The sequence below is a fragment of the Schistocerca serialis genome, chromosome 2, assembly GCF_023864345.2.
Source record: "Schistocerca serialis cubense isolate TAMUIC-IGC-003099 chromosome 2, iqSchSeri2.2, whole genome shotgun sequence".
In the NCBI taxonomy this organism is placed as follows: Eukaryota; Metazoa; Arthropoda; class Insecta; order Orthoptera; family Acrididae; genus Schistocerca; species Schistocerca serialis.
Genome location: NC_064639.1, coordinates 857669201 through 857690306, shown reverse-complemented (window position 1 = coordinate 857690306; position 21106 = coordinate 857669201). Strand labels below are relative to the sequence as shown.

The 21106-nt window shown below is 45.1% G+C and overlaps 1 protein-coding gene across 1 annotated transcript in view; it reads right to left on the bottom strand.

Moving 5' to 3' along the window:
• LOC126456466 (uncharacterized) overlaps positions 1-21106 on the bottom strand; it is a 537527-nt gene that overhangs the window by 80103 nt on the left and 436318 nt on the right. The window contains exon 5 of the mRNA XM_050092217.1: positions 16412-16678. Coding sequence (XP_049948174.1) covers positions 16412-16678 — 267 coding nt within the window. The remainder of the gene's footprint in view (positions 1-16411; positions 16679-21106) is intronic.

Here is a 21106-nt window from a genome sequence, read left to right as displayed (position 1 = left end):
AACCTCTTTATCTCAAACTCGACATCCTCCCTACTTTGTGCTATTAATACTTCATCATCGGCAAATAATAATGAGTAGATAGCTCCACACTGGAAAGGAATTCCCAAACCTCAGCACGACTGATTCCACCGCTCCAATACATACTTCATACGTATTTTAAACAGGGTTGGCAGCACACTGGAGCCCTGTCTAAGTCCTTTCCATGTTTGGAATGACTCACTCAGGTACCTCCCCATTTTAAGTACTGCATACGATTGCTGGCATGTTCTCCGAATTAGAGATATTTATTATGCTTCTACACCTATACACTCCATCGCTTCCCATGAAGCATTGATGAGTACAGAATCATACGATTTTTGTAAACCCGCAAATATTGGTTATACTCCGTGACCCTTAGAATATGCCTTGTCACTTTTTTTTGTAAGGCTAAAAATATGACCCATACAAGATCATCCAATCGTAAAGCCTGCCTGGTCCGCTCGCAACTTTCCCCAAATCTCGTTCTCCAACATGTGTTACAGTACAGCGCTAAAACTTCTACTGACAGATGCCATAACACTAATCCCCCTGTAATTCTTTGGGTGCTTCTTGTTTCATTTTTTATATAGATAACAGGATCGGCAAGGCACGTAATATAAGAGACTGGAATAGAACGGGGAACCGATAGAGGTACTCAAGGTACCCTCCGCCACACAACGTCAGGTGGCTTGCGGAGTATGGATGTAGATGTAGATAAGAGCACTTCATCAAGGGATGAACGTGGGCACCAAACTTATGGGACTACCCGTGTCGTCGAAGTCATGCAGGCTCTGGGCTTTTTATGTGCCGCCATGTTAAGAGTGATCCGAGGGAACCTCGAATTGGAGAAAACTGCTTTCGCCAGGGTGTTAAACCGTGGTCAAAACCGTGTTGATCGGGAATTTGCTGTTGACTAACGCGGATTGCGGTAATAGTTGAATTACAAATTCTCGTCAGTCATTGCTAGGCATCGACAGATAACCAAGAGCAAAACCCATCCACAGACACTATAACATACATTATCTGATCAAAAGTACCCGAATACCTATTAGTGGATATTATTTTGGGATGTGTTCACTCTTTGCCTTTATGACGGCTTGATCTCTGCTGGGGACACACTCAGTGAGGCTTCTGAACGTCTATAGAGGAACGGCAGTTTCTTCTGCAAGAGCCTAAACCAGAGAAGGTGACGGACGCCTTGGTCTGGAGCGAATTCAACGTACTAACTCATGACAGGTGTTACATTGGGTTCAGGTCGGGACTCTGGCCATACCAGTCCACTTCAGGAACGTTATCCAGAAACCAATGCCTCACAGATGCTACTTTACGACAGGGTGCATTGTCATACTGATACGATCAATCACAGTCTTCGACCCGTTCCTCCACTGTACGCAGTACACAGTTATGTAAAACATGTTTATATCCTTCCGTCTTTAGCGCTTTCTTAAGCGCAATAAGGGGACCACATCCTAATCCGGAAAAACACACCCTTACCCTAAATCACCTCTCCCATACTTTACTGTTGGGGCTATACGTGATGGCAAGTAATATTCTCCACGCATTGCTCCAAATCATTAGTTTACAGTCATCCAGCATCCAATAACGTCGCTCTTTACACCACGTAAAGAGTCGAGTGGCAATTACTACAGAAATATGTGGCTTATAGGGGGTTGCTCGTCCGTTGTACCCCATTCTTTTTAACTCCACATGCACAGCCGTTATGCTAGTTGGACTGCTGGTAACACTTTGGAACTCACAAGTGATTCACTCTGCTGTGATTCTACCTTCCACAATACTCGGTGTTCCCTGTCCGTCATTGTATCAGGTATAGATGGTCTTGATTTAGCTGTAGTTGTTTTTCGCTTTTCCTCTTCACAATGTCCGACAGTGGACATCGGCAACTTGAGAAGTGTTGAAATCTCCCTGATGGATCTGTTACTCAAATGACATCCAATGAGTAGTGTACGTTCGAGGTCACTGAACTCCCCTGGACGACCCATTCTGGTGTTAGTGTTTCTCTACTGACAACACAATACTCCCCGCTACTCTTTTTACGCTGGTGGGTCCGCATCACGTGACACCTAGTGGTCACTTCTGTATTACGTAAGGGTGTCCGGATACTCTTGATTGGATAGCGTACGTAATATTTATTTTAATTACGCCACCAACAAACCCCAACCTTCAGATTACCATAGCACTCACCACAACTGTTACTATCGAATATAGAGTCGCCATATCATCATCACTATTTAATCACAGAAATAATGATGTATGAATGTAAATTCTCTTCTGGAATGATTGAACCGTAGCAGCTTGGCCGGCGCCAGTACGACAACAACAGGGAAAATGCAAACTATAAATGAATGAAGAAAACTTTTCATACTGTCTCAATTATATAAACGAGATGAAATTTGCGTTTCAACATTGCCTGCGCTGGCGTGATTGTAGATAACGAGAAACTGATTAAGTAATTAACTGCAATCGTCCACAATAACTTTCGTTTATAATCAATATGTACAGTGTGAGAACTTGCTCACTCTATATTGAGAAAGCTGACAACTCGTTTGCACGTGTTTGACTGGACAGCATCCTGCTCCGAAGTCGATCGAACCTGTCTACCGTTATCGCTCTCTACTGCTCAAGCCACACATGCGTGACGTGAACATTACATTATCAGATCCTGCACTTTTATTAGTCTCTGCTTACACTCTTATACAAGCCATTAGCTCTGAATATTCCTTTGCATTTGCACTACTTGCTCAGCGAGGCACCTTTAGCACGACAAGCAACTAGCAACTGTACACCAGATGAAGCGGTTAGTGGCACAAATCGACAAATCCTGATACAGTTTCGACGTTATCGTTGCAGCAGAGTGTGCGGTGAGGTCATTTCTGTTAATTGTTACACTACCATACAGCCAGAATTTTATTACCTAAGCTGTACATCATATCATGAAAAACTTGCGCAAGGACAGACAAAGCACATCGTGGTAACTTGTCTCCAACACAAGTATTTTACATTATTGAGGAAAAAAGGTACGGAATAGTACAAATACACTAATTTGTTCTGGAATGCAATTGTTATGTACTCTTCCGGTTATACGATGAACTGTATAAGGTAGCCAGTAAAGACTGGACAAAAAGTACATACGGTGCTATCACCTGAAGGACAGTGCATAGGATTGTAAAATCTCCGTCGAAACAGGCACAGAGTTGTGCGTACGTTGTTGCGTTTTCTGATACTGTTGGTAAATTAGACCTTGGTAACAATAATAATTTTAACGGGCGATTTGCATAAATTCAAACCGAAGATTTGTGACAGTGAACACAGCGGCGCGGAAGCAGTGACATCGCGACCACGGATCGTATCATTCTTTGCCACCTACATAGGTCGTCAGGTGGGAATAGACCTCGAATTCATATTTCTGGTTGTCGTGAAAGCAGTATCAACAAAGAAGAAGGTGAATGAAATAAAGCATAGAATGTACCAACTAAGAATAAATCCAGCAGTTCACTTAAACTTTTGAATTAGCATTAAATTAGGAAGGCTGCTTCCTTTAATTTGACGAGACTCTTTAGTGATGTGAACTCTCTCGTAGGATAAACTAAATAAATGTATATAAAAGCTTAGTTACAAAACTGGTATGCCATTCCCACTTATTCCCTTTTGATAACCTCTTATGTCCGTCTACCATCTATTATGGTATTGGCTCAAAACATCCTTGACTTTATAATAGGCCGGGTCTAGAGCAGCCCCAGGCTTACTCCTTGGAACGGAATATGAGAACTAAAAGAAAGATGATGGCAAAGATATACAGCTTGTGTCGGGCAAGACATCAGCTTCACTTTGCTTACTCATAAAGAAGTATACTCTTACAAGCACTAGGATTTCCTTCTTCGTCTATGACATATGTTCCCAGACTTAAATTAGAAATAGGTCGTATCCGCTGATTCGAATAAAGTTTTCATGGTGTTTCTGTTGGATATAAGGCGAATGCCGAACCTGGAAACCCCCTCCTAGAATAACTATCACGTCATTTTATGTCAGTTTTCAGTAACGGCGTAAGAGACGGCTATTAATCCAACTAAACAGTGGCGATTCAGGCACAAGGCTTATAGCACGACGGTACGGTGTACCATATTTCGGCGATTCTAACTCTCTTACCTCAATGAATTTAATGGCGTCTATTTAAGTTACTGGTAGTTTAAGGAAAGCGATTAATGACAGGTTACCGAGCGAGGTGGCGCAGTGGTTAGACACTGGACTCGCATTCGGGAGGACGGCGGTTCAATCCCGCGTCCGGCCATCCTGATTTAGGTTTTCCGTGATTTCCCTAAATCGCTCCAGGCAAATGCCGGGATGGTTCCTTTCAAAGGGCACGGCCGACTTCCTTCCCCGTTCTTCCCTAATCCGATTAGACCGATGACCTCGCTGTCTGGTCTCCTTCCCCAAAACAACCAACCAACCAACCTAATGACAGGTTCAATTCAGAACAGTTATTGTTAGCAGAGTACCAACAGTACGATTTATTACTTAAAATATAACTCGTTCCCACTAGTTCTAAATATGCACATTTTAGCAATATTCCCCGCACCACCACACGACATTGATCAAGCAACACTGAAACTCTGAAGCGAAAAAAATCGTGCCGCGTGTTAGTATCCCAAAAGTGAACTAGCAATTTCATCCAAACAATGCTGGCAAGCACATCGTGAGAGCTCCGCTCGACTACGGATGGCGGTTATCGCTGAAACAACCGATTTCGGTTATATCCGTTCCTTTCCAAGTCAGTTTAACCTGACTGTTAAAACCGCTGAAAATAACTGGTTTCTGAAATAACCGGTTTTCGGTTTTTTTGTACTTATTATATCCTATAATAAACGTAGAAGTCGAAAGAAGTTGAAAAATTTTGATTCTCTCAGTTTCAAGATACATAGAAACAAAATATTAAATTAAATAGGCAAATAAAGCAAAACTTCGTCCTTGCACCTTTCGCTGCTATTCTCAAAAAGTCTTCAGTGGATGAATGCTAGAAAAGATTACCAATAGTCTCGTACTGATTCTACGTTTTTGAAACTCTGCTGAAAAATCATGTTGTGATCCGGGATCACACCAGTATTTGGGCATTACGAATAGCTGAGGTTGAATAGGTCTGTTTTTCTTTTTCTCTTTTTTTTCCTTCAAGCTAATTTGTCCCTTTTCAAAGACTACAAGCAGACAGAGGCATATTATGTAGACACCGACAGCAAATCAGCTACTTTCTATTTTTATTGTGCATTATGAATGACTAGTAATTAAATTGTTAAGTTTTTAATTTGTTTCTCTCACCATAATCCCAATCTTATTTTATTAATTCATAGAGATGGCAGACAAATCATTAATCTTTCAAAGCAAATAAAGCATTGTACTTAATTGTTATGTCACTACGTAAACATATTTTTAGACTAGAGTTGGTGCCATCCTGGCAACGACAGCGAGAAACTACCGTACAGACCAGGTCGGGACAAGTCTTGCAGACTGCACGTACACGCGTACCTTAAACTACGACATACACAATAGGACATTATTGTCTCAGCTGTACCAATTCTTATGCCATGTATCTGTTGCTCATTTCTGTCGGCACTGTTATTAGAATAGCACTGATCGCCTTCCTCGTTTTCTGTAACAACACAATATTTCAAAATAACGCAAATTTTACGTGTAAAAATTACTTCTTTTCTAATAAATTTTTATCTAAAAATGGAACATTTTAGCACTGCTGCTATGGCTAATTGATATTTCGTTTTCTTTTTACCCTGTTATTAGTAAAAAATAAAAAAGCACCTGTTGCAACCGAGACCAAACAAATATCGAAGAACACCGGTTACTCAGAACGAGAATACCGGTATAGGTTTTAACCGGTCGGTTTTTCCCGTCTCTACGCTCGACTCGGCTGTGCATTTCGGACTCTACTGTCTACTCTCTCCGTTCAACTGCAAAACAAAGCGCTGTCGCCCAGCACCACCTGTCAAACATTATTCAAGCCATTGTCAGCGGGCAGCGATTACTTTGGATTTCTACCTAGACAAAACCAGAGGTGGCTTCAATATACTCGCTGCGATCAAGCAGATCGATAAAGTTACGATCGAATGTTACACAAAATGACAAATAATTTGACCTGTGACGATAGAGGATCATCGCAGTCTGATGAATCCATGACATATTTATGATTTACATGTGATTGTGTAGAAAAAAGCACAAAAAGTGTACGTCGCCATCTTTATCCCTTACATATGGCAACAATACATCTCCCATCTTCAGGACACAGTACATTCCAGCTAACAAAGTGGCACTTCCACCTGAATGGGTGATAATAGTAACAATAACTACAATTACTATCGTTCTAATGAAACGTATTTCGGACTTCCATCCGCATCAAATTATTAAATACCCACGAGCTTTCGGATGAATTCTACGTAGCCGTTTTAAAATGATGATTAACAACTTGACAGTGGCCAAGGAGCTCTTGCCCGAAAGCTCGTTGTGATATTTAACTACCTGACACAACCGGAAGCCTGAGAAAATTTTATTACTTTATATTACCGTGAGCAGCCGTATATTGCTGTCCATCGTACGTAAATGCAAGGTGTGTCTGAAAAGTTCGCTGAATGGTCCCATATCTTAAAAATTGCACTGGTTAGGACGAGGCGCCTGCACGTACGCATTGAGACGTATGGCAACAAGTGCCCTCTATGGTGCAAATCACCGAAGTGAAGCTGTGGTTCAAGGCGCTACAGTCTGGAACCGCGCGACCGCTACGGTCGCAGGTTCGAATCCTGCCTCGGGCATGGATGTGTGTGATGTCCTTAGGTTAGTTAGGTTTAAGTAGTTCTAAGTTCTAGGGAACTGATGACCTAAGATGTTAAGTCCCATAGTGCTCGGAGCCATTTTTGAAGCTGTGGTGCACACTGCGACCATGCAAACGGAGTCAGTGAGGGAACTCGTATCATTGCTAAATGGACGGCAAAGTGGAACAACGTGTTAACATCAACTCCTGCTTCAAATGACGGAAAATGGCGACAGAGACTTACGGAACGTCAGTGCAAATTTGCGGTGTTGCAGCAGCGAGTAAAGAGTGTGTGTGAGTGGTTTAAATGCTTTAGAGACAGAAAGGAAGATGGCGAGGATGAACCATGGTCCAGTTGATTGTCAACAAGCATAATCCCATACAACATCGAAAGACTGCGACCGGTGCTGGCGGATGATCGGCGACTGTCTTTGAGAATGATAGCGTAAGAGTTGAAGACAAGTGAAGACAGTGTAAGCGTTATTGCTCACGAGCGTTTTCAAAGGCGGAAGGTTTGTGTTCGGTTTGTACCGCACATGCTGACAGAACATCAGAAGCAGACTCGGATGGAAATTTCTGGAGATTTCATCAACATTTCTGGTCGGAATCGCAGTTTTTGGAAACCATCATTGCAAGAGATGAGACCTGACGCTACCAGTACGATCCGGAGACGACGCTACAGACAATGGCACGTTTTTCATACACTTTCCCGGCTTCCAAAAGAAGTCGGCCAACGAAATCCAAGATTAAAACGATGCTGATCGCCTTTTTCGACGGCAAGTGTTTAATGAATCATGAATTTTTACCTGAGGAACAAACTGTCAGTATTGGGGTAAAGCAAATCCTGAGCCATTTTGTTTGTGTGGGTTGCACACATTCAGGGCAGGTATCGTATTTATGGAAAAATTATACAGAATCCTTTAACCTATTGTTATGTTGCTAATTGATTTATGACTCCTGGGGGTTGATTTATGATCCCCTGGGGATAATCTGTCTTTCTGAGAAACCCTCATCCCCCTTCCCCATCACTCTGGGAGATGAGGAACACCCCCTCCCCCTCAGTGATATGAGCACACTTTTGATATCAAATTAATTGACTAATTAATTAAATTGTTCAATTAATTACCATATCCCCTATGGGAAATCCCCCAGCCCTCCACCATTCCCCCCTCCCCTCCTCCATCTGGAAATGGTGGAGAAAAAGACTAAGTTTTACTGGAGAGAAAGGATCTCACTACACTAAACTCAAATCAGTGTCATATAGGTATGAAATGAAGGTTGCCTTGCCTTTGACTGAACAGTTTCAACTACTTTTCAAGGTCATCCAACTACCTACTGCTAAGCAAGAACACTTTCCCCTGCCAAAAATCCATGAATAGTCTTCTGTTTGTGATAATTCGTATATGTCTTTCGCATCATTATAGTGAAAAGCAGTGGGATGATGGTTGACCTTGAAAAGTAGCTGCAACTTGGTAGTTAAAGGCAAGACAACTCTCATTTCGTACCTATATGAACAAATTTGTCGCTAACCACCTTATAGATCTTAAAAAGTGTCCAGATATTAGAGGATGACATAAAAGTTTCCTTTTATGTCCTCCTTGGCAAAACAGTATGATATTACCAGGCAGTAGGCTGCAATATACAACTACAGAAAAAATCGTGAGTTCGACCCTGTACAAGACTGTTCAAGTGTATTTGACTTAAACAAACAGAATTTACAATGTGATCCACTGTATGCTGTGTCAGTCACATCCATGTGGTGTCAGCTAACTAATAACTTACAGAACAGCAGCTGTGTGGTGTTTAACAGCCTTCTGTAGTTTGTCTACAGGGACAATAAGAATTCCCGAAAATTGACTCGTTTGCAGGTAAGTCTGCCAGAGCTTGTAAGTTATGCACTGTCTGCATATAGTTTTAATTATCTACCTGTAAACTACGTGGAGATTTCAGAATGAGATTTTTACTCTGCAGCGGAGTGTGCGCTGATATGAAACTTCCTGGCAGATTAAAACTGTGTGCCCGACCGAGACTCGAACTCGGGACCTTTGCCTTTCGCGGGCAAGTGCTCTACCATCTGAGCTACCGAAGCACGACTCACGCCCGGCCCTCACAGCTTTACTTCTGCCAGTATTTCGTCTCCTACCTTCCAAACTTTACAGAAGCTCTCCTGCGAACCTTGCAGAACTAGCACTCCTGAAAGAAAGGATACTGCGGAGACATGGCTTAGCCACAGCCTGGGGGATGTTTTCAGAATGAGATTTTCACTCTGCAGCGGAGTGTGCGCTGATATGAAACTTCCTGGCAGATTAAAACTGTGTGCCCGACCGAGACTCGAACTCGGGACCTTTGCCTTTCGCGGGCAAGTGCTCTACCATCTGAGCTACCGAAGCACGACTCACGCCCGGCCCTCACAGCTTTACTTCTGCCAGTATTTCGTCTCCTACCTTCCAAACTTTACAGAAGCTCTCCTGCGAACCTTGCAGAACTAGCACTCCTGAAAGAAAGGATACTGCGGAGACATGGCTTAGCCACAGCCTGGGGGATGTTTTCAGAATGAGATTTTCACTCTGCAGCGGAGTGTGCGCTGATATGAAACTTCCTGGCAGATTAAAACTGTGTGCCCGACCGAGACTCGAACTCGGGACCTTTGCCTTTCGCGGGCAAGTGCTCTACCATCTCTCTTTTTTTTTTTTTTTTTTTTTTTTTAATGAACCGTTGCCGGAGCAGGCCGACGGGTAGGGCAGGGGTCGACATCCGAAGCCTGGCCATCCCGCCGCCACGCCCAAGCAACGTGTTCGAGTTCGAGGATCGAAGGATCAGGAAGAGGATGGAGTGGGTTTGTTGATGTTGTTCGTTTTATTTATTTATTTCTTTAATTTTTATAACATCTTTTTTTTTTTTTGTATTATAGATTTATTTTTGTTTCATTACAAAGAAAGATCCTACAACTGCCGTAGCCGAGCGTCCGAGTCGTCTTCTCGTCTGTTGGGAGGGGTTCCCCCCTATTCCGTCCGTAGAGGATCAATATGCTCCAGGATTCTTCTTCATTTTCAGCGTCTCATACCCGGAACGCCCCAGTGAGCAGGAGGATCCGCAAATAATGAACCTAAATAATTTGCGAAACGAGTTCTGTACTTCGGGTGGCGGCTGAAAGCTGCATGTGTCGTCATCAATAGGGACCAAAAGTCGAGTGTGCCTTTGGGAGCATCGCAAAATATGTAGTAAACGGCCATGCCTTTTAGCCAGTTAACGGCGTTCGTTCTGGTTGATGGAAAGTATACGACGTCGGGGCGCAATACGTCATCAGGGGAGATAGACTCCGGCAATCGCCGCAAGAGTAATGCCAGCATGCGCTGCGTCAGTAGCCAGCACTCGCTGGTCGCGGCACACGTCAGCCGGTGTGCATCCGAGTCAGCGACTGAGCATGTCGGACACAAGGGGTCGTCCGTCAGATGTATGGAATGTAACCTCTGACGAGTAGCGAACTTCCCATTTACAACTACGTACCACAATGAACGCACCGTCGTAGGTAGAAAAGTCGTGTGTACCGCTCGCCACACCGTGTTCCAGGCAACGTCAGGGTGTCTGTGGGTGACCGTATTTACAGGTTGCCGCAGCTGATAGAGGCGATAATAGTCTTTTGTGCTGGGCTTCCGTGTCGTCGGAAGTTCTGAACGTAAGTAGCTGAAGTCAATAAAGAAGTCTCTGATGTGGGTGAGTGCCGGTGAAATGTGTCCTACAGAAACCGGGGGATGCAGAGAGTGTGGTGCCACTTCCGCTATCAGGGTGCCCGTCAGAGTGGCGTGGGCAGAGGTCCACGTGCGACGCATAGTGTTGAGATAAAGCGATCGCGCACGGTTATATACGTGAATTAAACCGATACCGCCCGCCCGCTGCGGCAGTGTCAGGGTGGCGTATCGGACTTTAAAAACCAGACCGGTGCTTACGAAATGTCCATATGCTGCTTGAAATCTGTCGGCCATCGTAGCTGTCAAGGGAAGGATATGCGCAAAATAGTTCAGTTTTGAGACAAGATAGGTGTTGACATAACGTGTTCTGAGGAGCATATCCAAGCGACGCAGTTTGTTGTCCTGCAGCAGAGCACGTGTCTGGTGTAGGAGCCGGCGGTACGTAGCCGCCGCCGTGCGGCGGACATTGCTATAGAATTGCACTCCTAAACACTTGAGTACGGGCACCTTGTCAAAGGGCACCGCCGTTGTGTGGGAAATCCCCCCTCCGACATCCATGTATTTTGTCTTCTTCACGTTGATGACGCTCCCAGCGACCGCCCCGTACTGGCGTAGCCACTGTAGTGCCATATGCATTTCATCCTCTGATCTGGCCAGGAACACCACGTCATCGGCGAATGCACCACAACAAAAGGTCACGTCCCGCAAGGAGATACCAGTTAATCGCTGCCGTAGACCATGTAAAGCTGGTTCAAGTGCTGCAGCAAATAATATGCCCGACAGGGGGCACCCTTGTCGCACTGACCGTCCAACAACAATGTGACCAGACTGATAACCGTTGACCATCATGCGGGAGCGCGCTCCGTGGACCAGTCGAAGGACCACATGTGCAGACTCCGGAGAGAGGCCCATGCGATGCAAAACTGCGCGTAAGAAGCCGTGATCGACGCGGTCGAATGCGTGGTCAAAATCTACGGCGACAAGGGCGCCTCGTATTTTGCAGGCCGCCGTCAAAGCAATTACGTCGCGGTATGCTCCTAACGCCGTATGAATGTTGCTGACACCACCTAAACATGTCTGATCGGTGTGGATGGCTTTCCCGATAGCGGTGTGGAGACGCGCGCGGAGGATACGGGCAAAGATCTTGTAGTCGTTGTTGAGGAGTGTGAGTGGGCGAAAATCCTGCCACCTACAACCACCATTCGGTTTCGGAACTGGGAGCAAGATGCCTTCTGTGAATTCTGTGGGGACAGTGAAATCAGGGCGGATCAGGTCTTGAAACATTTGGAGCCACTTGTCACCCATAAGGTGGTAAAAAGTGCGGTAGAATTCCAGGGGTAAACCGTCCGGTCCAGGCGACTTGTTCGGTGCTCCGCGTGCCATGGCCGATGTCAGCTCGTCGGGTGTAATGGGCAACAGCAGACTATCATCGGGTGCCACGTCCCGAGGTGCGGGAAAATCGTGCAACAGCCCGTCATAATCACGTACATTTCCCGGATCTTCCATGTACAAGGTCCCATAGTGTCTGGCGAACGTGTGCGCGATGTCCGTTTGTGTCACTGCGCGCCCGCCGTCCTCCGTGTTTACCGCCGTAATGAGCTGACGTTTGCGGTGGCGCCTTTCGCGCACAATGTGATACACTGACGCTGTTTCGTTGGGGATACAGTCTTGCACTCGCGCACGGATGCGGACACCGTCTAGCTGCTCTGTCCTGATGCGAAGTAGACGAGCTTTGATGCGTTGTACGGACATCTGACGTTCGGGAGACGGCGGTTGCGTCGCCAGCTGACGTAACGCTGTATAGTAAAATTCCGATGTCGCCCTTTGCCAGTTCGATCTGTCACACCCGTAGGCCATCAAGGTCTTTCGGAGGGCAGGTTTGACACATCCCAGCCACCACAGCAACGTGGAAGCATACATAGGCAGGCGCCTGATACATCGACGCCACGTGTCAGTGACTGCTCGCCGACACGCTTCCTCGCGAAGGAGGGAGACGTTCAGCGTCCACGGGCCCCTGCTGCGTCTTGTGAGTTGTCGGGGCAAGGTGACAGTGCAGATGTACGCGAGATGGTCCGTGAAGGCCGTCGGCCAGAGTTCTGCATCACGGGTTGCTGTGCGGAGGGCACGCGAGACGTATATCCGGTCCAGACGACTGGCAGAATGGCTGGTAAAGTGCGTATATCCACTCTGGATCCCATGATGTAAGAGCCATGTGTCGTGGAGCGCGAGGTCACGTATCAATGCTTGTAGAGCCGGGCATGGGACGTAATGCTGTATCTGGTCCTCGGGCCGCAGAACACTGTTAAAATCGCCGCCCACTATGTAATGGTCCATATTTCCTTGCAAAAGTGGGGCCAACTCCTCCGAATAGAAGACATGCCTGTCACCGCGGTGCGAATTACCGGAGGGAGCGTAGACGTTAATGAGGCGCACTGCGCCAAGTGTGAGTGCGATGCCTCGCCCGTTCGGCAAGTACGTCGCGTCCGTCGCGTCTATGCCATCTCGGAGAAGGATGGCCGTTCCTCCTGCGCCATCACCTACGGGTAGGCTGTACTTGGTGTAGCCATATAGGTCTAAACACAGCTCGGGACGAACCTCCTGGAGAAGGGCAATGTCCAAGTCTGCCGCTCTGGTCATGTCGTGTAACATGCGGGTCTTGACAGTGGAGTGGACACCATTTACGTTGACTGTTCCCACACGGTATGACTGAGACATATCAAGTGGCGGAGGCAGTGTGTCGGTGCAATCCCACAGTGAGTTCACACACCACACACCACACAGCCATCCACCTGCATGCTGTGCATTACTGTGCCGTAGAAGTCCCTGACTGGCAGAGCCCTCCGGGCTCATTGTCAGCCATGGGCTCTGGTGGAGATATCGATGTTTGCTGTGCATCATCTGCCTCCATATCGTCTGCCCAATCACCAAGAGACGATTGTGATGTCACATAAAGTTTGGAAAGGTAGGAGACGAAATACTGGCAGAAGTAAAGCTGTGAGGGCCGGGCGTGAGTCGTGCTTCGGTAGCTCAGATGGTAGAGCACTTGCCCGCGAAAGGCAAAGGTCCCGAGTTCGAGTCTCGGTCGGGCACACAGTTTTAATCTGCCAGGAAGTTTCATATCAGCGCACACTCCGCTGCAGAGTGAAAATCTCATTCTGAAAACATCCCCCAGGCTGTGGCTAAGCCATGTCTCCGCAGTATCCTTTCTTTCAGGAGTGCTAGTTCTGCAAGGTTCGCAGGAGAGCTTCTGTAAAGTTTGGAAGGTAGGAGACGAAATACTGGCAGAAGTAAAGCTGTGAGGGCCGGGCGTGAGTCGTGCTTCGGTAGCTCAGATGGTAGAGCACTTGCCCGCGAAAGGCAAAGGTCCCGAGTTCGAGTCTCGGTCGGGCACACAGTTTTAATCTGCCAGGAAGTTTCATATCAGCGCACACTCCGCTGCAGAGTGAAAATCTCATTCTGAAAACATCCCCCAGGCTGTGGCTAAGCCATGTCTCCGCAGTATCCTTTCTTTCAGGAGTGCTAGTTCTGCAAGGTTCGCAGGAGAGCTTCTGTAAAGTTTGGAAGGTAGGAGACGAAATACTGGCAGAAGTAAAGCTGTGAGGGCCGGGCGTGAGTCGTGCTTCGGTAGCTCAGATGGTAGAGCACTTGCCCGCGAAAGGCAAAGGTCCCGAGTTCGAGTCTCGGTCGGGCACACAGTTTTAATCTGCCAGGAAGTTTCATACGTGGAGATTCTTAACACTGACTCCAACAAAGACAATATAAGTATTGCACAAAAGTGCTATATTAAAGCAAGAGAAACATATTTCTCTCAATCCAGGACATTGTTCTCTACAATGCTGTCAGATACAGATATCGCCGAATTAGGACCGGTACCAACAAACGGTCTTATTCCCCAAATCCTACGAAAAAGCATGTAAGTCACACACTTAAGCCATTCCCGAATAACGAAATTGCGCCCTTAAGTGCAGTTAATGTGTTGTGTGTACGAAAAAGAAAACTGGAAATGAAGAGATCAAAGCCAAAAAACGAAAAGCGGAGTAGCGCGTAAAGAAAGAATATAAACTGTTGTTGGAAAAAGAAGAGACTATTGCATATGTGCAGATAAGGCTTACATATTGCTTTAAACACAGTGTGTGTCCAAATCTGGCTATCACTGGAGAATATAAAATATCTACCTGTACTGTTAATAGCAGTGGTAAGTGGCCAACGAGTTCTGGCTGGCTGAAAAGGATGGATTGGAGCACATTTACTGCGTTAAAATACACGCGACAAACCTGTTTATAAAGCTCCATTCCCAACTGGACCTGCTTAAAAAGGATGGTTACATGGTATCCAAGCGTGGTCGACTGTATGTTATGCGCAAATCAACAGAACAACAGCCAACTGCATAACAACATTTAATGACCACTCGTTTGCAAAAGTTGTAAACGTAACGTTCTATACAGAAATTCCACAAGAATGTGCGCAGAAGAGCTGGTAGCGTACATCCAGGAAGATATGGAGTGTTGTAACAACATTACTATGCAAGAAACAAGAGGCAAGATTAAAATCATCCAGTGCTCTAGTCTAGAACAACTGCTGTAAGGAACAGAGCAAATTGTTAAAGCCATAAATGACATTTTACAGGAAAAAAAATTAGATATGTTTTGGAATTCGAGAACATACCTTCTTTGTACTTGTCAAATTACTGGTCGGAGAAAGAATTAGAAGAGTGCAATGTATAGTTAAATTATAAGATAAAAATTAAGGTAGATGTTATTAGAAACAAACCAACCGAAAACTAAGAAAGAGTTGCTTTCTGTGCGTAAATGTGTATGTAGAGATTAATAAAGTTTTTTTACGAGAATATTTGCTTGTCTTATTCCCTAACCAAATAAAAATCCAAAGAATTTAAGATGGTCTGTGTGCATGTATTTCGGATGTGGGTAGTTGGATGACCTTGAAAAATAGAACTAGGTAGTTGAAGGCAAGGCAACCCTCGTTTCGTACCTATAAGAGTGTTTTGGTATAAGGAACTTGTATCCTCATGAGGCCTGTGGCTTTTTACAGAGTAGTAATGGAGCGGTTTTGTCTTGAGTTATAGGGATTGTATTGCTACTTATTTTTACTCCGTCCCAGCACCTACATATCACTCCGACTTGTAATGTCATCACAAGTAAGTTGATGTGCTTAGACCGAGAGAGATCTTCGTGAGTCATGTCACTACACCTTGTGTCAGGTTAGATGACCGTTAACCGCATGGGTTTTGTGTGTAGCTTTAAAGGTAATGATTTAGATTCATATTGGTACGAAAAGAGGGTTGCGCTGCCTTCAACTACCTAGTTTCAAATACTTTTCAAGGTCATCAAGCTAACCACTGTACTGCACTGGACCATGCAAAAGAGGTAACAGAAGACTATTAACGGATAAACAGAAGACTATTAATGGATATTTGGCGTGGGAAGACGTTTTTGCAAAGAAGTGGGTAGTTGAATGACCTTGAAAAGTAGTTGAAACTAGGTAGTTGAAGGCAAGTCAACCTTCGTTTTGTACCTATATGAATTGTTTCCAGACTTTGAGTTTTCACTATATCCATCGCCGAGTCCCTCATAGCCACTTGGGTGTAGCAATTTTAATGGCCAGTTGTGTATCTCCATGTTGGGAACCACTGGACTAACAATGTTCACATAGCAAGCGAGAGTGTGTGAAAATATCGTGCGTGGTTTGTGAAGGCTTCGCGGGTGGAATAAAACACAGCGGTAGGGGCCGTTGAATCACCCTGTATAGTTGCGGGCATCCGCTTGTCGTGGCATTTATCAGAAGGTAATTATTACTGCGGATATCTACGCGGAGTACCTGTGGTCGGTGTTAGAAACAGTAACGGTAGTTAGAGACGTACCTGGGCGAGCGCGTGTGGCTGGAAGCCGGCCTGGCGGAGCTCCGCGAGCAGGTAGAGGCGCGCCTGCTCGCCGGGCGCCGTCTCCAGCAGGGTGTTGAGGAAGCGCAGGCCGGCGGCGGGCAGGTCGGGGCAGCCGCCGGCGCTGCCCAGCATCCCCGCCAGTAGGCGGAAGCGCACCGGCTCCGCCAGCCGTAGCCGCAGCGTCGACAGCGCCTCGGACACGGCCGCGTGGCCGCAGCCCGGCGGCTCGCAGGCGCGCGTCAGCAGCTGCCGGCACGCACACCGCTCTACTCAGTCGCGTCACTCCACTCCGCACTACTGCGTCTTAAAACAGCACACAAACACTGTACAGTACAAACGCGGCGCAGACGGGTGGAACTGCACGCTTACTGGAGCATTTGGGGCACTCAACTAGAGTCGCTGCCAAAGACAAATAAGAGGGTCACTTCAAAAGAAATGCACACGATTTTTTAGGGGGGGGGGGGGGGGGGGGTAGGACGTCAAACGGGCTGACCTGCAGCAGTAGAGGCACCACAGGACATTTTAATTTCCACTGACTATACTTTTACAAATAAATTCGTAAAACTTTGTCAGCATGACCAGGAAGGATTCAGTATTCACACTCTTAGCAGTGGAACTTCGAAAATAATAACGAAATAATTTTTTTTTACATGCGAAATTTCATCATCTTTTTTCACTTATTAATGGCAGCATTTGTTGCTATAGGTACACTTTTCTTCATAAGTATTGTGTACATAGTTCCGCGTAGTCAGCACTTTTCCAATAGAGCGCGCCCCGCTAAGCACAACAGCGCAGGCGCAGCGCTCGTCCGTCTCCGCACTACGAGATGGTGCTGCCATAGAGACGGACCAAATTCTCCTTCCGCCGATCCGGGTATTAATATGTAACGCAGCCAATGAGATTGCTGCTAACGTAGAACCTTTTCTCCTCGCGGATCACACTCGCACAGTCATACATGAACGCGCGAGGTATTATAACGAGTGTACAGACCTCCGATTAGTCAGTCTGCATTAGTCTGCATTTATCTGTACCAGTCTGCATTAGTCTGTAGTCAAGCTTCAGTCTGCGCCTAATAAGATTATCATATTCCTGTACATAGCCACGAAGAGAAATGTATAGACACCTTGTCAAGTATCAGAGATATGCGAGAATAATATTAACGTACCAAGACCAAAGGAACTTCAGATTGTCAATTGTAAATAGCATCCAGAACCAAGTTAAGTTATTTTTATGCTTGTTATTATTTTAATAAATGTGTTTGAAAATTAATCAAGTTCTGTTTAAAGTTGGTCACCGTCAATCTGCTACTCTAAGCGTGCAAGTGGCATTTCTATCGTCTGACCTAACGGCAGAAGATAAACACACTGCGATAAGACCACGAGACATATTGCTGACACTCGCCTTCCTCGTTAGAGCGACAAGTCAAATAATCTGACGGTGCGTGTACCGAATGTCTTACAGTACGCACACCACAATAAGTAAGAGAGATCCTTCGATGAATTTTGCACAGCATACAAACCATACTTAAAGGTGTATGAAACTCTAGAATTTTCCAAATGTATTGAAAACTGTGGTAAAAGTTGAGGTAATTAACTACAAAATTTGTTTTTTTTTTCTAAACATGAAGTTTAAAATACTACAGATCATTCGTTTTTTCATCAATTGAATAAATTCTACAGTTTCATACACCTGTAAGTATGGTATGTATGCTGTGTAAAATTCATCGAAGAGTCTCTGTAACTTATGAAGAAAAGTGTACCTATAGCAACAAATGCAGCCATTAGTAAGTGAAAAAACTGATGAAATTTCGCACGTACAAAAAAAAAGTTATGTTTTCGAACTTATACTGCAATGAGTGTGAATCCTCAATCCTTCCTGGTGATGCTGACAAAGTTTTATGAATTTATTTGTAAATTAAAATGTCCTGTGATGCCTCTCCTGCTCCAAGTCGGCCCGTTTGACGTCCTACCCCCCTTAAAATCCATCTTTTATTCTACATGTTTGAAAGTTTTACAGTGTGTAGATACGTCCTTTAGGAACAATATTTTCATTTCTCCACATAATTTCCATTCCTCTCAACTGCCTTACGCCATCTTGGAACCAGCGCTTGTATACCCACACGGTAAAATTCTGGACCAACCTGTTGGAGCCACTGTTTTGCAGCGTGCACAAGGGAGTCAACATCTTCAAACCTTGTTCCACGAAGAGAGTCTTTCAGTTTCCCAAAGAGATAATAGTTACATGGAGCCAGGTCAGGATTGTAAGGTGGGTGTTTCAGTGTTGTCCATCCGAGTTTTGTGATCGCTTCCATGGTTTTTTGACTGACATGTAGCCGTGCATTGTCGTGCAACAGCAAAACATCCTGCTTTTGCCGATGTGGTCGAACACGACTCAGTCGAGCTTGAAGTTTCTTGTGTCGTCACATATGCATCAGAATTTATGGTGGTTCCACTTGGCATGACGTCCACAAGCAAGATTCCTTCGGAATCGAAAAACACGGTAGCCATAACTTTTCCAGCAGAAGGTGTAGTTTTGAATTTTTTTTCCCTGGGTGAATTTGCATGATGTCACTCCATTGATTGCCTCTTCGTCTCTGGTGAAAAATTATGGAGCCATGTTTCATCACCTGTCACAGTTATTCCAAGAAATTCATCTCCGCCCTTTCGTACTGTTCCAAAAGTTGGCTGCATACCGTTTTTCTTGTTTCTTTGTGAGCCACTGTCAACATCCTGGGTACCCATCTGACACAAACCTTTTTTAACGCCAACACTTTCAGTATTCTGCAAACAATTCCTTCCCCTATCCCAACGTAGCGTGACAATTCGTCCACTGTGATGCGTCTGTCAGCTGTCACCAATTCGTTAACTCTCTGCACATTGTCTGGAGTGTGTGCAGTACGAAGCCTGCCGCTGCGAGGACAATCCTCAATATTGCCGTGCCCGCTTTCATCACGTAACCTGCTTGCCCACCGACTAACTATACTGCGATCGACAGCAGCATCTCCATACACCTTTTTCCACCTCTTGTGGATGTTTCCCACTGTCTCGTTTTCAGAGCACAGGAATTCTATGATAGCATGTCAAGTGTAGCAGCCATCTTGAAGACATGCTATGACGGCGCCTCTCACGGGAACTGGTTGAAATAAGTTTGAAAAAAAGTGGTTAAGATGTATCTACACACTGTAAAACTTTCACACATGCAGAATGAAAACTGTATTTTCACAAAAATAGTGTGCATTTCTTTTGGAGTGACGCTCGTATGTTCCGAGCAAGGTCTTAAGGATCTGTCTTCTTCTCCAGATCAGAGATAGACAGAAACCCCCTCGCAAATCTAAAAAAGAAGTCAATATGTTAGCTACATTTCATAAGCAATGTATTACCTAATGCACAACAAATGTAAGCTCATAGTGAATCCTTGTTTTCATTGCAAAGTATATGAATCACGCGCACTGGGTTACTTCATTAGGAAATACCACAATGAATATTACCGTTCAATATCCAATAGACAGTTAATCACAAAGGTAACACATGAGGCTATAAGTAACGAAATGATCATTTTTTATCTAATACTTTCTGTAAAACAGTTCGACGAAGCAGGCAGCATGCGCGCAACACACTGCTGGTGCTGGTGCTGCTGCACCATGTGGCTGGTTAATCAACATTCTCTGTGTGCACCTGATGGCCCTGTGGAGTTCAGCAGACTAGCAGCCTTATTTGTGCTTCCAGACTATCACAGTCTCTAGCGTTGAGAATGGCCTCAGTTCCTTGAGGAAGGGGGCACAAAAATTTCCTCCATTATGCCATATCCAGCTGAATCCACCTGTTGATGATTTGATCCCATATAACTGCCATACTGTGAAGATGCTTATGGCTATATTTCACCTGTTGTTCCAAACTGTCCCAGACATTTTCTGTAGAATTAAGATGGGGAGATTTAGCGAACTGGTCAAGGCGCGATGGAGTGTCTGAGTGTTCATCAATCCAGGAACACATGTGTGTGTGCAACACTGATCAGATGGATGTTGGAAGACAGAAGTATCCTCAACTTACTCATCTTGATGGTATACAAGAAACGGCAACATTTGGTCTCCGAGAGTGTTATACTGAACAGCCTGGTTGACTGGGCTCAAGTCATGTTACGAAAGACACCTTCCAAAACGTCACACATCCGACCTGAACCTCACCCACCATATGGTGTGGATAAACACCTCATTGAGCGTGGGAGCTCTCGACACCTTGCATCGCTGAAAAGAAGCAAAATAACATTGACCACACAATGTACGCCTCCCCTTCAGTAGTTAGCTAACTTATTTTTATGTGTTATGTATTTTGATACAGTGACAAAACCTGTAGAATGGTTGCACTTTGACCATTTTACGTATTGAATTGACATACGTGAAAGTTGAGCCTTACCTGCTATGACTGTGATAAACTCTCTCTGTGAGCATCACTGTTTATTTATTCACCTTTATGAATGTCTGTCGATGAATGACAGCCCGTTATTCCTAGAAGCCGAAAACAAAACAGAAGGTAGTGGTGATGGACGCAGGGTCTGGAGTGAAGTCGAGTTTCTAACTCATCCAAAAGGTGTTCCACTGGGTTAGATCGGGACTTTGGCCAGAATAGTCCATTTCCAGGTTGTTACTGTCCACAAACCATTGCCTCACAGATGCTG